Genomic DNA, 12,364 nt, shown 5'->3' with positions numbered 1-12,364 from the left:
ACTATATTTTTCATCTTTCCTTAATATGGTAATCACACACTATGAGTAGGCAAAAATGATATGCCAATAGCCTGATTGTTTGTTCACAGAAACAGAACTTGCAATGTTTTGTAGTGACATGGGGAGAAAGCTCTTGAGACTTAGAATGTGGTAATTTAGTAAATTATGGTTTAAGAGTTGCTTCTAAAATACAAAAGCAGTGCTATATATGTAGGTGCTGTAATTGTTGCTCCTACTTTGGGTGAAACTCAGAATTGCACTTTTATGGAAGGTCAAAGTCAAAACTGATGTTACCCTTTTGAGTCAGTGGTGTCCACGAACCTTCACATGAGCTGGAGTCTGTCCCTTGTAGTTTTTGGAGACTAATAGAGCTGTTAGTCATGAGTCAGTGATGTTCATACAATTCAATTTCTGATTTCCTGCGGAGAAATTCCTGCCCTTATTACTGCTAGCTAGCCTCAGATTCATGAGCTGTGAAACAGATTTTAAAATTACCATATTTTGTAATGCTGATCTGAGACAGATGTTTACATAGCTAAATAGTAGGCAGGGTTCAAATTACATTTTGACTCTTGATGGGGTGGGGTCTGCAAAAAAAAAAAAAAAAAATTAGGCTGCTCATCTCAGTGCCCTAATAAAATTGGAGACAACTCCCCCCCCCCCCCCGCGTTTTGATTTTCAAATCTTATGGGGGGACTCAGCCCCCCCCCCCCTCCCCCTCCGAGATCCCCTGTAATTCAAACCCTGATAGTAGGGATGCTTTAATCAGAAGCTTCTGTTGCTTTCAGTCCACTGTGATTTATCTTTTTATAGTCTTCCAAGAAGGTAGTGATTTCTGTCAGTTTATATACAGGCGACCCTCGCCATTCGTGGGGGATATGTTCTTGTATCCCCTGCAAATGGCAAAATCCATGAATAAGGCACTGCGTTCATACCCTGAGCAGCTGGTGGGGGGCAAGGCTCCGGCAGTGGCAGCAGGAGTGCAGCGGCAGCAGCGGGAGCGCTGCAGCAGGAGCCCAGCAGCAGCAAGCATGGAGCTCCCAAGGAGCTCCTGTAAGTGTGTAAAGTATATTTAAAATGCGGGTTCGGCATTCGTGAATGTTTGAAACTGTGAATGCCCAACCCACGAACAACGAGGGTTTCCTGTACTATACAGGGATGCCATTTTTAAAAAGGCAGGTGTGACACTTAACACTTCCTGTATCTATGCAGTAATAATAATAATAAAGAATTCTCTCCTTTTAGTTCAGCCTTCAGTTCTTGGCAGTGGTGTTCAGACAACTTCTTCTAACACAATGTGGAAGACTAATTCATTAGGAGTGGAAAGTATAAGCAGGCAGAGATCTTCCTCAGATCCACCAGCTATTCATCCCCCTGTGCCACCATTGCGTGTAACGTCTACAAGTATGTTCTCACTTTCCTCTTTTTTTCTCTCCTAATCATGGTTGGCCACCTTTTTTCTTTTTCACACCTCATGTTTCTCCTTTTGGTGATTTTTAACTCTGGCCTATAGTCACTCATCCAGCAATTTTTATTTTATTGTATGAATGGTCTTATCTAATATTCCAGAGGGGACTGGCTGGCATAGTGCAGTTTAACAGGAAATTCTTTCTGTTACGAGTTTTCTAAATAGAGTTTTAATTATTCATCTTGCCTTCCCTTTAATGAGAGGTTTTAAAAAAAGAAGTGTTCAAAGTAATGTTGGTGCTATACCTCTCAATGTGTCACCTCCACAATATACTTAATTTTCACTAGTTTTAGGAATACAGACAGTGATGTGAAAAGTTGGGGGTGATGTAGTATAACAGTTTGCCAGCCTCTGGCTGTATTTCCCTAATCTTGTTCTAAAAGTCTTCTCTAAAATCATGCTACAATTAAATGTCCTCAAAGGAGTTCCTCTTTCAAGTACTTCCAATGGAATATTGCTCACTTAACTGAATTTCCATAAAACACAAACTGTAAGTCTTTGATTCAGCAGGGAAAATAAATATGTGTTAAATTCATCCCTATCTAGGAAAGCACTTGCAAGATCAGTTATTACAACAGTAAGGCAGTTGATCTTAAATTTCACATGCAAAGTGACATCCTTTGGATGGATTAGAGATTAAGTATGGGCCTGACCAAAAGTAATTCAGAACTACATCTAGAGAAAAGGCTGGGACACTGAGTGTTTACCTCGAAGCAAGTGCTAGAGCAAGGGTTGGGACCTGTGCTGGCCTGTCAAACAGTGACTTGTAACCTATGAAGCTGGGATGCCAGTGGCAACTTGGGAGAGGGCCTGGGAGGGCCAATTGGCAGCTTGGTCCAAGGACAATTTGGTGGGAGGGGGAGGAAGGGAGGGGAGGGAAATCAGTGGCATTTGGCCTCAAGGGAAGCAGGTTGCAAGTGACAGACCAAGCTGCATTAATTCAGCCCATTGCTCCTAAAGGTTGCAACCCCCTGTGCTTGGGAGCTGCTTCTGGTCCTGACCTCTAGAGAAAGGTTCTTATTGTGCAAAGGAAGAGTCACTGCCATTGGATGTTATAATGTTTTTTTTTATAAATTACGATTAGTAAAGTACTACTTTGCTTGGAAATAAATCATATAACAAAGAAATAGTTGAGATTCTAAGAATAAAAGTTGAATAAGTAAGAATAAATAAGAAGAAAAGTTTAATTCCACCACCTTTCCATCTTGCTTTTTTTATAGATATGCTCTCCCCAGCACCACCACCTCCAGTTGCAAAGACAGCCAGTGTTATAGAAGCTTTAAATCAGCAGTCAAAACAAGTGCAAGCTGTTCCACAAGCTAAGCCTATACCACCACCACTGCCTCCACAACCTCCCAACAGAATCTCTCAAAAAAAGCCTTCTTCTGGGTAAGTGATGCCATTTTAGTATTTAGTTCATGAACCACTGAATTTCTATGGTCCTTTTCCATTGTATTAACTTCTCAGATGGACTAGTGATATAGATCTATTGATTTAGTCTCACAAATCTCACAAATTTGCTATTCACAAATAGCAAAACAGTAGTTTTTACAGCAACATGACTGTTACTGTGTTTCTAAGAGCACAATAAAGGAACACTAGGAGTCTTATTTAAACTTGGAAAATAGTTTTAACATATATTTACTATCTATAGAACTTTTAAAGTTCTGATTTATTTTCTAAATAGATGAATGCTTAATTTCTTCTAAACAGGGCTGACAAGTCATCCCCCTTAACTAACAAAGGGCAGCCTAGAGGACCTGGAACTCTGCAACAGTCTGGTAAGTTCAGTTTGGAGGCATTTGATTTATTTTTTCTTAGTGTACTATTGATATAATTTCTACATTCAGTGTAACTGGACTAAACTAGAGGCAGGAACAAGTAACTGTCTTCAGTTTTATTAGTTTGTTTCTTGTAGGTGCTTCATGTCACTTTAGCTGTTTTAGTTGAGTCCCTGATTCTAGCTGATCAGCCTTCTGGGCCAAGTTGAGGTCATTGGGGCTGTACAGCTGCCCACCTATGCAGAGGAACTTGCAGAAAGAAGGCTTGTGCTCGGTTTCCTTTGTTGTGTGTGTGGGTTGTTTGTATAAGAAGGGTGGGGAGAGAAACATTGTGAAGGGATCAGAAAACATAATTAGAAAAAACATGGCCTTGAAATCATGTAGCACCATTTCTGACTCATCCTTTAAACCTACTGAATTTCAAACTGATGTTGTACCTCCCAAACCATATTTTTCCTTCTGGGCAAGTAATTTAATTGTAGTAATTTAATCTTAATAAGACACCCAGAACAAGGTAAAGGCTTTCTGTGTGTGGTAATGATGGAATTTCTCTTTCTATTACCTGTATAAATATTAAATGTATATATTTGTTCATTCATTGTCATGAAGACACTTCTTCTATACGTCCTCTTGACTGCAAAGCAAGGGGAATCCTCTGATCGCCTCATGTTCCTCACTCAAGGGGATTTTTCTGTTTACTCTTTTGAGGCCAAGAATCCCACCCCTAGGCCTAGTAAAGGGGTACAGATCTGGATACAGCTTTGCAGGTAGTAAAGTGAGCATATCACAATGTGTGATCCTTTTCTTTCAATGTAGGCAAGTTATAAAAAGATGGCACTCTAAAGTGAATGAGGAGAGGACATGGAGAAGTGTTTAATTCTGCTGATTATCTAATCTGTCTCTGGCTGGGTATTTCCCTCATTTCCATCACTGTACTGCTGAAGCTTTTAACTAACAGTCTTTAGGAGTTGCTGTACATAGGGAAGGATGGACAGAAAATCAGTTCAGGAATTAGGGTGAAGCACCTATAATGGAAAAATTGAGGGGGACAAAGGGCAATTTTTTTTATAGCAAGAATGGACTGGTTTTAAGAATATGATGGTTGCCATATATAAAAAGGATCTCACACTGATGTGTTCGCTTTACTACCTGCAAAGTCTTATCCAGATCTGTATCTCTTTGCTAGGCTTAGGGGTGGGATTCCTGGCCTCAATAGAGTAAACAGAAAAATTCCCTTGAGTGAGGAACATGAGGCTATCAGAGGACATTCCCCTTGTTTTGCAGTCAAGAGGAAGTATAGAAATGTCTATGTATGAAGACACTTCTATACTTCCTCTTGACTGCAAATCTATATCTATCTATCTATATAAACATGTCCCACTTTAAATTGTTTTCCTTGCTTTGAACAGGAGAATCTACCTGTGTATCTGAAGCTCCTGTACCACAAACTGGTTCTGCAGCTAACACTTTGACACAGATCCAACCACCAGCACCAATGCCAAGGAAATCACAAATAGTAAGTAGGAGACAGGTCTGGGTCAGGTTAAAAAGTTACATTGGACAGTGAATAATGGAAATCTTGATACAACTTCCCATATATGTTGAAGTAAAAACAAGCTATAAAACTGAACTGTAATTAAGACTCAGCCATTGTTGTTTCATTAAATATGCACATTTTGGAATAGGTATTTCTGAAATGTTGCCTTTTCTGAATTTCCTGATTGGTTTATATCTGATTTAAAGTAGAAACAATTGCAGATATAATGATAGAAATGTTTTGCCATTTATAAAATACCATGACTTGATTTAGTTTGTTGATTCTGCCCAGTGAACTGCAGTATTACTGTCATTTCACACATTCCATTCCATTTTGAAACCTCAGTAGTCAAAAACATTGGGAATGTATTTATTTTTACAAATACACATATGTGTAGTAATAACCTTCCATGCAGCTAAATTAAGTGGTATAATTCTGTAGTTCAGGAACATTGATGTTAACATGTATTGGTGTTGGTGCATGTGTTCACTCATATATGGGATGAGTCTCTCTGAAGGTAAATAAATTGCAGTACTAAAGATGGTGAGTTTACAGCCTGAAGCATTAGGGTACAGTTCCTTACTCTGGGAATGACCTGCTGAGAGACCATTTCACATCTCTGCATCTCTTTTTTCTTCCCATCTTTTTAGTCATGCCTATTTAGACTGTAAACTGTACAGGACTGAGACTATTTCTAAATCTATGTGTACAGGGCTCACACAGGGGACACAGGCTGTCCAGCAGGTGTCCTAAAAACTGCTGTAATAAAAGTAACTAATAGTGATAAGTAGAAAACACATGCAGTTCCCTTTAATCATGCTTATAAAGAGTAAGCATGCAGATGTGCTCACTAATAGGTATTCATCTTTCCATTTCTGGCTGGCTTGCAGACCTACTGAAATTGCAATGACCTCTGGAATTTGTCACACTCCACTATTAGGAATACATCTTTTCTCTTTTTAGACCTTTTTTTCCTAGTTAATTAAATAGATTGCTGGCTCATACTATGTACATCTTTGAATATTTTGGAATCTGTCTGGTGAATCTGAGGTGGGTAACTGTCCTGATTGGTTTCATTGCTGCTCTCTGCTTTTGCTGGATCACAGTAACACTTCACCAGTTGTTCCTGTGGTTCAAGTGTGAAACTATCGAGCCATTAAGTTAAGCTTCTTTTGTCAGGTTTGAAATGGCTCCTAATGCCTGAGTTTTCTATGCAAACTATAACCTTATTTTATCCCCCAGTTCTCTTTAAATATGTATGAATATACTTCTCCAGGTAAGTACAGGGGAACAGTTTGCTTGCCACATGGTTCAGTTTTAATTTTACACAACATGGATAAAACATCTGACTCCTGAAACAGCATTTCAGTCAAGGGAAGTCTGGCTTTCTGGGAAACCAGCAGGATAGTTTCTTCACAGTCCAGGATGCAGAGAGGAAATAGAAGCCTGAGCAGCAGTGAAAGTGCTTTAGTTGCTGAGGTGCTAAGTCAGTCAAACTAAAGCACCTTATCTCTGAGGCTTTCGCTGACCTCTCGGCTAAAGAGCTTTAGCTAGATCAGTTCAACTAAAGCACTTCAGTTAAATCATCTATCCAGTCTTGCTCTCCAGTCTTCTGTGCCATATGTTCCCCTGTCAGAAGATTCTGGGGACCAGCCAGCAGTAGGGAAAGCCTGGGCAACTGGTCCGAGCCTGCACAGAGTTCCTGTTGTACAAAGACGATCTCTGAAATGCATGTGGCCGATAGCATCTTCTTTAGAGAAGAAAGGTTTTTATTACCCATTTATTCTATGTGTTTTATGTGCTTGAAATTATACTGTAGGTACATGGCCCATTTCCCTGGGCCTTTGGGTCTTCTAGGATTAAAGGACTATTAAAATTCCACTACCTTTCAAAGAGCAGAACATGGGTAATTGCTCCTCTTTGAAGGTAGTAATTAGGTGGTTGTTAGGTGCATCCCTGCACCCATTCAGCTTCCTCCTTGTGCTGGAAAATGATTCAGCAGAGAGGGAACAGACTTCATTAGAATCACTATGCAGTGTTGCCCAGTAGCATGATCTAGAAATGGTTTACAAAGGAGTGCTTCATCTGCTAGGAGGCAGCTAAACACTTTTGTCATTAGAACACAGGGAGATCTTTCAGAGTTTCTAGGGTCGGAAGGGACCTGAACAGATCATCAAGTCTGACCCCCTGCCCTGGGTAGGAACAAGTGCTGGGATCATAATACCCCAGCCAGATATTTAGCCAACCTCCTCTTAAAGACCCCCAAAGTAGGGGGTCTTAAAGAAGGGAGGGAAGGAGCAGCCTGGTACCTGCCCCTTCTCTTCATATAGCAGCCTCTGCCTTGCTTTTTCCTTCCCACCCAGTCCCAGGGCAGTTGCCTAACATCTACATGCTGTTCAGTTCCAAGGCATTGAAGTGGCACTTTAAAGGACTGTGCAGCAGCACTGTCCTACGGATGAGTGTTTTGCATGTGGGGAGAGGAGCAGGAGAAATGCTTTTAGTATTTCCATTATATGACTTGGGAACACTAGTTTTTTCTCCCCACCCTCAAGAGGTGACAAAGCATCTCACAGGCCATATTCCACAGACCTCAAAAGACTCTTAGTGGGGAATTACTTTGGAGAGTCCCAGACTGGAAAGATGCAAAACAGGTCTAGTAGAGTAAACAAGGACATGGTTAGTACTCTTCTAGATATCTCCTTCTGGTACTGCCACTGACAGGGTCACTGCCTACTTTTGGACCAGTCACTGACGACTGGTCTTTGTTTGTACAGGAAATGCATGCATTTGTCTCTTGAGGACTGGGAGGGTTAGTTTTAATGTTTAGCCAGTGCTCTAAGTAAAGTTAATTAAGCTTTACTGAAATTAAGCTCAGTAATGGATAAATGTGTGCCACCTGCTGATGAGATGGAGCACTGCCTGGGGCTGCTCTGAGGAGCACTTTAAACCCAGACTTGGGTGAGAGCTTTTTGTGCAAGACAGCAGTCTGAATGAGTACCTGCAAAGGGTAACCGTTTTAGGCAACTACTTCATTTTCTGTCTAAACTGGTCCAAGTCTGTTTTACTTACCTTTCTTTTGTTGCATTGTATTACTTGCATGTATATATTTTTTTCTTGCAGTCAAAAACTAAACCCAAGCGAGTAAAAGCAATTTACAACTGTGTAGCAGATAACCCAGATGAACTAACATTTTCAGAGGGAGACATTATTGTTGTTGATGGTGAGGAGGATCATGAGTGGTGGGTGAGTATTTTCTCTTCTGCATTTTCAAATTAAAGCATGCCTATATTTTCAAATACATTGTTGATGGGAACAGTGCGAGCCTAGTATACAGGTGACAGAATATATCATCTTTTATGGGTATAAACATCTGCAACCAACAGCCCAGAATCTCTCATTTAACTTGCTTTACATTCCTGAGTCTTTTGGCTGACTGACTGCTTATTGCCAATTGTCTGAAACTGGTTTTATAGATTCTAGTAATGAAATAGCCAACAAATCATTCACTTCCAGAATGGGGCTGAGAACAACAGTAAACTAAAGGATATGTACTTCTCGTTTCACCAGTGCTTCTGCACTGAAAAAAAAAATTCCTCTAGCGGCACATAAATGCAGAGTAGCCTGACTGTAGAGGACCTTGTACTTCCCACAAAATGAGATCAAACCTGAACTCAGCTAATTTTTTAGCCTCTCAGATATTTTCTGATGACTTAGCTTCTGCTTGAGAACATGTGATATGAGGAACTCATCTACAGGACCTGGGAAATCCTAGAATTCTGATACTGTTTCTGTTTTGAGAGTTGTACTACAGACCACAGAAGATGGCTTTTTTTTTGGTTGTTTTTGGTTCTTGGCTGGCCTAACATTACTGAGGCTAGGAGTTCACAACAGGAGGCCTTTTCTGCTCCACCCCTGAGTTGCCACAAAATAATTCCATCCATTTATGGATTTCCACTCAAAGCTAGTGCTTCCATTTCCTATTGACTAGGAATCTTATCTACTTGCTTTTCAAAATCTAATCAGTGAATACAGGGCCCTAGGAAAGGTGGTTACCTGCGAAAGATTTTGTTTTATTCTTGTTCATATTGGGTATCAAAGAAGAGTGCAAAACTGACTGTAACCTTTTTTTAGGATGCAGGCCAAATACCCATGTTTAACCTTTATTTTTCCTTATACCATTTGGATTTTAACTCGCGGGGAGAGGAAACTGTTTAACAGAGTCCTGGAGGAGCAGGGGGCTGAGACATTCCAAAGTGCTTTAAAACTCCTGTGTGCTCCACCAGGGGTACCACATGAAGAGCTATGTTTTGGTTCTTCACCTGTTTGCTTTGTCCAGAGGCTCCTGATAAGAGTTCACATACAACATGAGGTTGCTGGCACAACAAGAAGTAGCTTTATTAACCTAAAAAAAACCCCATTGTGCAGAGGTGACAAGTTTTTAAATTCCTTTTGGAGCAGGAACTCTCCTTTGTGTGTTCAGTGCCTGGCACCAGTGTTCCCTCTAAGCTGCGTGGCGTGCACAGCCATGCATGAGCACACCTGCGCAGCTTAGAGGGAACGCTGCCTGGCACAGCAGTGGCCTCATTCTCATTTGGGGACTTCACATGGTATTAAAAAATAGTAATAACAGCTACAATTTAAATCTGTATCAGAGCAATAAATCATGCACAACCCTTGTATTATTTTTCTTTTCTGTTTACTGTATTAAAAGCTTGGCTCAATAACTGAGTTGCATGGTGATCTGTCCTAATACATGGGCAGTCCACAGGAGCCTGATAGGCTTTAGCATTTGCTTTGATGTTAATATTATAATTCTCTTTTTGAGAATATGCTGAATTTTTGTAACAGGAGAAAACCAAAATTATGTCTTTCCAGATTGGCCATATTGATGGGGATCCTAATCGTAAAGGAGCTTTCCCTGTTTCATTTGTGCACTTTATTGTTGACTAAACTGCTACTGACAAATGGAGAAACTTCTCATTTCCAAATGCTGTAGAAATCAACTTTGCTTTGTTTCATCTTCCCACCTGCAAACTCCTTGCCAGAATGCTTTGGAGTCCTAGGTACTGTAGCTGACATGTCATTACAGCAGTTCTGACTTTGGAAATTAAAAAGTTTTTTTCTGTATAAATTTTTCCATTAATTGTTTACATTAAAAAATAGTTACTCCTATTATCTTTTCCACGGTGAACTGAAATACATTAAAACAGTAAAAATACATGGAAATGTGTGAACACTTAACTATTACAAATATTTTTAGTTGAAATTAATTTTCGACTTTTTTAACCTGGAAGTACCATAGTTCAGTGTTGTATCCTCATCCTCACTGAAAATCCTAAGATCAAAAACAGGACAATGGATTCAGTTAGCTCTGTGTAATGTTTGAAGTGTTAGAGCCTAAACCTGCACGTTGCTGAGTACTTCTGAGTCTGGAACATTCAGCACCTGGCAGTATCAGGTTCTCATAAAAGAAAAGGCATCTAGTGCTGAAAAAATCTCCCTGAACTCTGAACTTGGGTATCTTGGCCAGGTAAAAGCTAAGAAATCTTTCAGATCACCATAACAGGAGATGTTTCTTTCAGATTTGATGTAGATATTTGCTTAAAGTTATCTGAAATCTGTGTTAGATGTTGAACTTTCTAGTTCTAATTTTGTGAGCTTGAGACCTGTTTCATTTTCTATGCTGCATGTGTTCGTAAGCAGTTTCGAAATGTCCTTTCCGTATGTTGCATCCATTTTCAATCATATTTGATGTGACTACTGCTGGTTAATTGAACCTATAGCAATATTACTGAGTTACTAAATTAACTCAAGGATATGAAAACTGCACTTCCTGAAATGTACTTAGCTAAGGATGATGGATTGCAGAACATTTCTTAAAATTGTATTATGGTGTTTAATTTTTGTATTTGAATTTTCTTAGTCACACAGGAACATGTTCACATGCATAGAACATATTTGGTGGAACACTTAAATACTGTACTAAGGATATGTTATCTGACAGCTCACAAGTACACCATGTTACGTCCTATTTCATACAATGTTTTAGGTGTGCCACTACTACCTTGCAAACAAATATTAGTTTGCTAACTCACTCTGTATTTATATAACATAGCCACATATGGTAGCTACACTGTTGTTAACCTTGTTTGTTTACTAATTTGTGAAAAAGGCTAAGCCATTCCTAGTTCCCAGTTGATTGATGCAGTTCTACAAAACATTAGAAATCCAATGTCATTTTGATGTTTGTATATTGCAATACTGTACCAGTTTTTTTTGCTTATGCTACAGGAAACAACTGATGGCATAGGATTAGAAAAATCAATGTCTAGGTCACATTGGCTTTGATCACGTTTTGTGACTATTGTATCTCTATATTTATCAAGAGAACTTTGAATTTCTGACAAATGGTGTATAAATTGGCCACTTCGTGTTTAATAGGGACAAAAAACAGGCCAATGCATATGCTTATATTAAGAAAAATCAAATGGCATTAATGCTGATAGTCAGACCTACCCTTACGTCACCATTCCTAAAATGGTTCAGTGATAGAGAGCCTGGTATTGTATGGGTGCAGCCAGATACACATTTAACTTTCGTTTCTTCTAGCAGCTGTTGTTGCAGTCTATGTGAGGGAATAAACTGGAATGTTTCAGGATACTTGTGTTGCAAATTTTGAAACTAATTAGTCTGCATTTTCAAAGTTCCCAGTAAAAATGATAGAGTAATAGTTTAGCACTACCATTTTATTCACTTACTGATATGTTCAGTTTGAGACACTTTTGTATGTTTCTATCCCAGATAGAGTCTAGAAAGCAAATGGGCATATTATTTTGCACAGTTCTCCTATGTACAGTATTTTTTAACACAGAATCTTATAGTATCTGTAATAGCCTGCAGTCTTTTATATGGCATCAAGGTTAAATATTGATGCAAAATTAACTTCAGTTGTGCTAAAAGGTGTACATGTTCAGATGTCACAGTCCTAATTATGGTTATTAGTTTTCTGAAAAGTTACTGGTTTCTCATTTTGTGACTATTTGGTGGCACTGACTGTGCAGGAAACTAAACCCCTAACTATCCAATGATGAATTTTTAAGAAAAAATGCCCTTGGTTTCAATAATGTGCTTTTGCAAGGTTTGCTCCTCCAGCAGAAAATGTGTTAATTTTGAAGACTGTAGATACCTATTTATAATATAAAATCAAGAATATCCGATTCAAAATTTTAACCTGTGTCAAAGGTGACTTCAAGAGATCATGATTCAAAACAATCTGTGTCTAGGCAAACTATTAGGTTGCTGTGTTAACTGTTGAAAAAGGAGCAAATAACATTTAAAATGCAGCTTAGAATGCTACTTGAGATGTATAATATTCAATTCAGTTGTTTTATTATTTTGTTTAGTTGCAGAGCAACTGTATATATTGTATAACCTAAAATCAACTCTTATTTTCAATGTCCTGAATGCAGTGATTTATAATTAGAGCATGATTAATAAAAGAATTTACTCTTGTTAACCAGTTAAGTGACTGGAAAAATAAAACTACTTTTAAAATCAGCTTAACTTTGGCCTCTCTTT

The 12,364-nt window shown here is 38.9% G+C and overlaps 1 protein-coding gene across 2 annotated transcripts in view; it reads left to right on the top strand.

The window, feature by feature from the left end:
* The window catches only part of ASAP2 (ArfGAP with SH3 domain, ankyrin repeat and PH domain 2), a 159,814-nt gene extending 147,471 nt beyond the window's left edge, over positions 1–12,343 (top strand). Inside the window, exons 23-28 of one of the 2 annotated variants that reach the window (XM_014597308.3) lie at positions 1,246–1,404; positions 2,689–2,857; positions 3,182–3,249; positions 4,659–4,765; positions 7,907–8,029; positions 9,662–12,343. In XM_014597308.3, the coding sequence (XP_014452794.1) occupies positions 1,246–1,404; positions 2,689–2,857; positions 3,182–3,249; positions 4,659–4,765; positions 7,907–8,029; positions 9,662–9,736 (701 nt within the window). In that variant the 3' untranslated portion in view covers positions 9,737–12,343. The remainder of the gene's footprint in view (positions 1–1,245; positions 1,405–2,688; positions 2,858–3,181; positions 3,250–4,658; positions 4,766–7,906; positions 8,030–9,661) is intronic. The other variant, XM_014597309.3, reaches the window with a different exon arrangement.
* The last annotated feature ends 21 nt before the right edge of the window (positions 12,344–12,364 follow it).

The sequence above is a fragment of the Alligator mississippiensis genome, chromosome 1, assembly GCF_030867095.1.
Source record: "Alligator mississippiensis isolate rAllMis1 chromosome 1, rAllMis1, whole genome shotgun sequence".
NCBI lineage: Eukaryota > Metazoa > Chordata > Crocodylia > Alligatoridae > Alligator > Alligator mississippiensis.
Note: the sequence above shows the minus strand (reverse complement) of the source record. Positions and strands in the feature narration are given on the sequence as shown.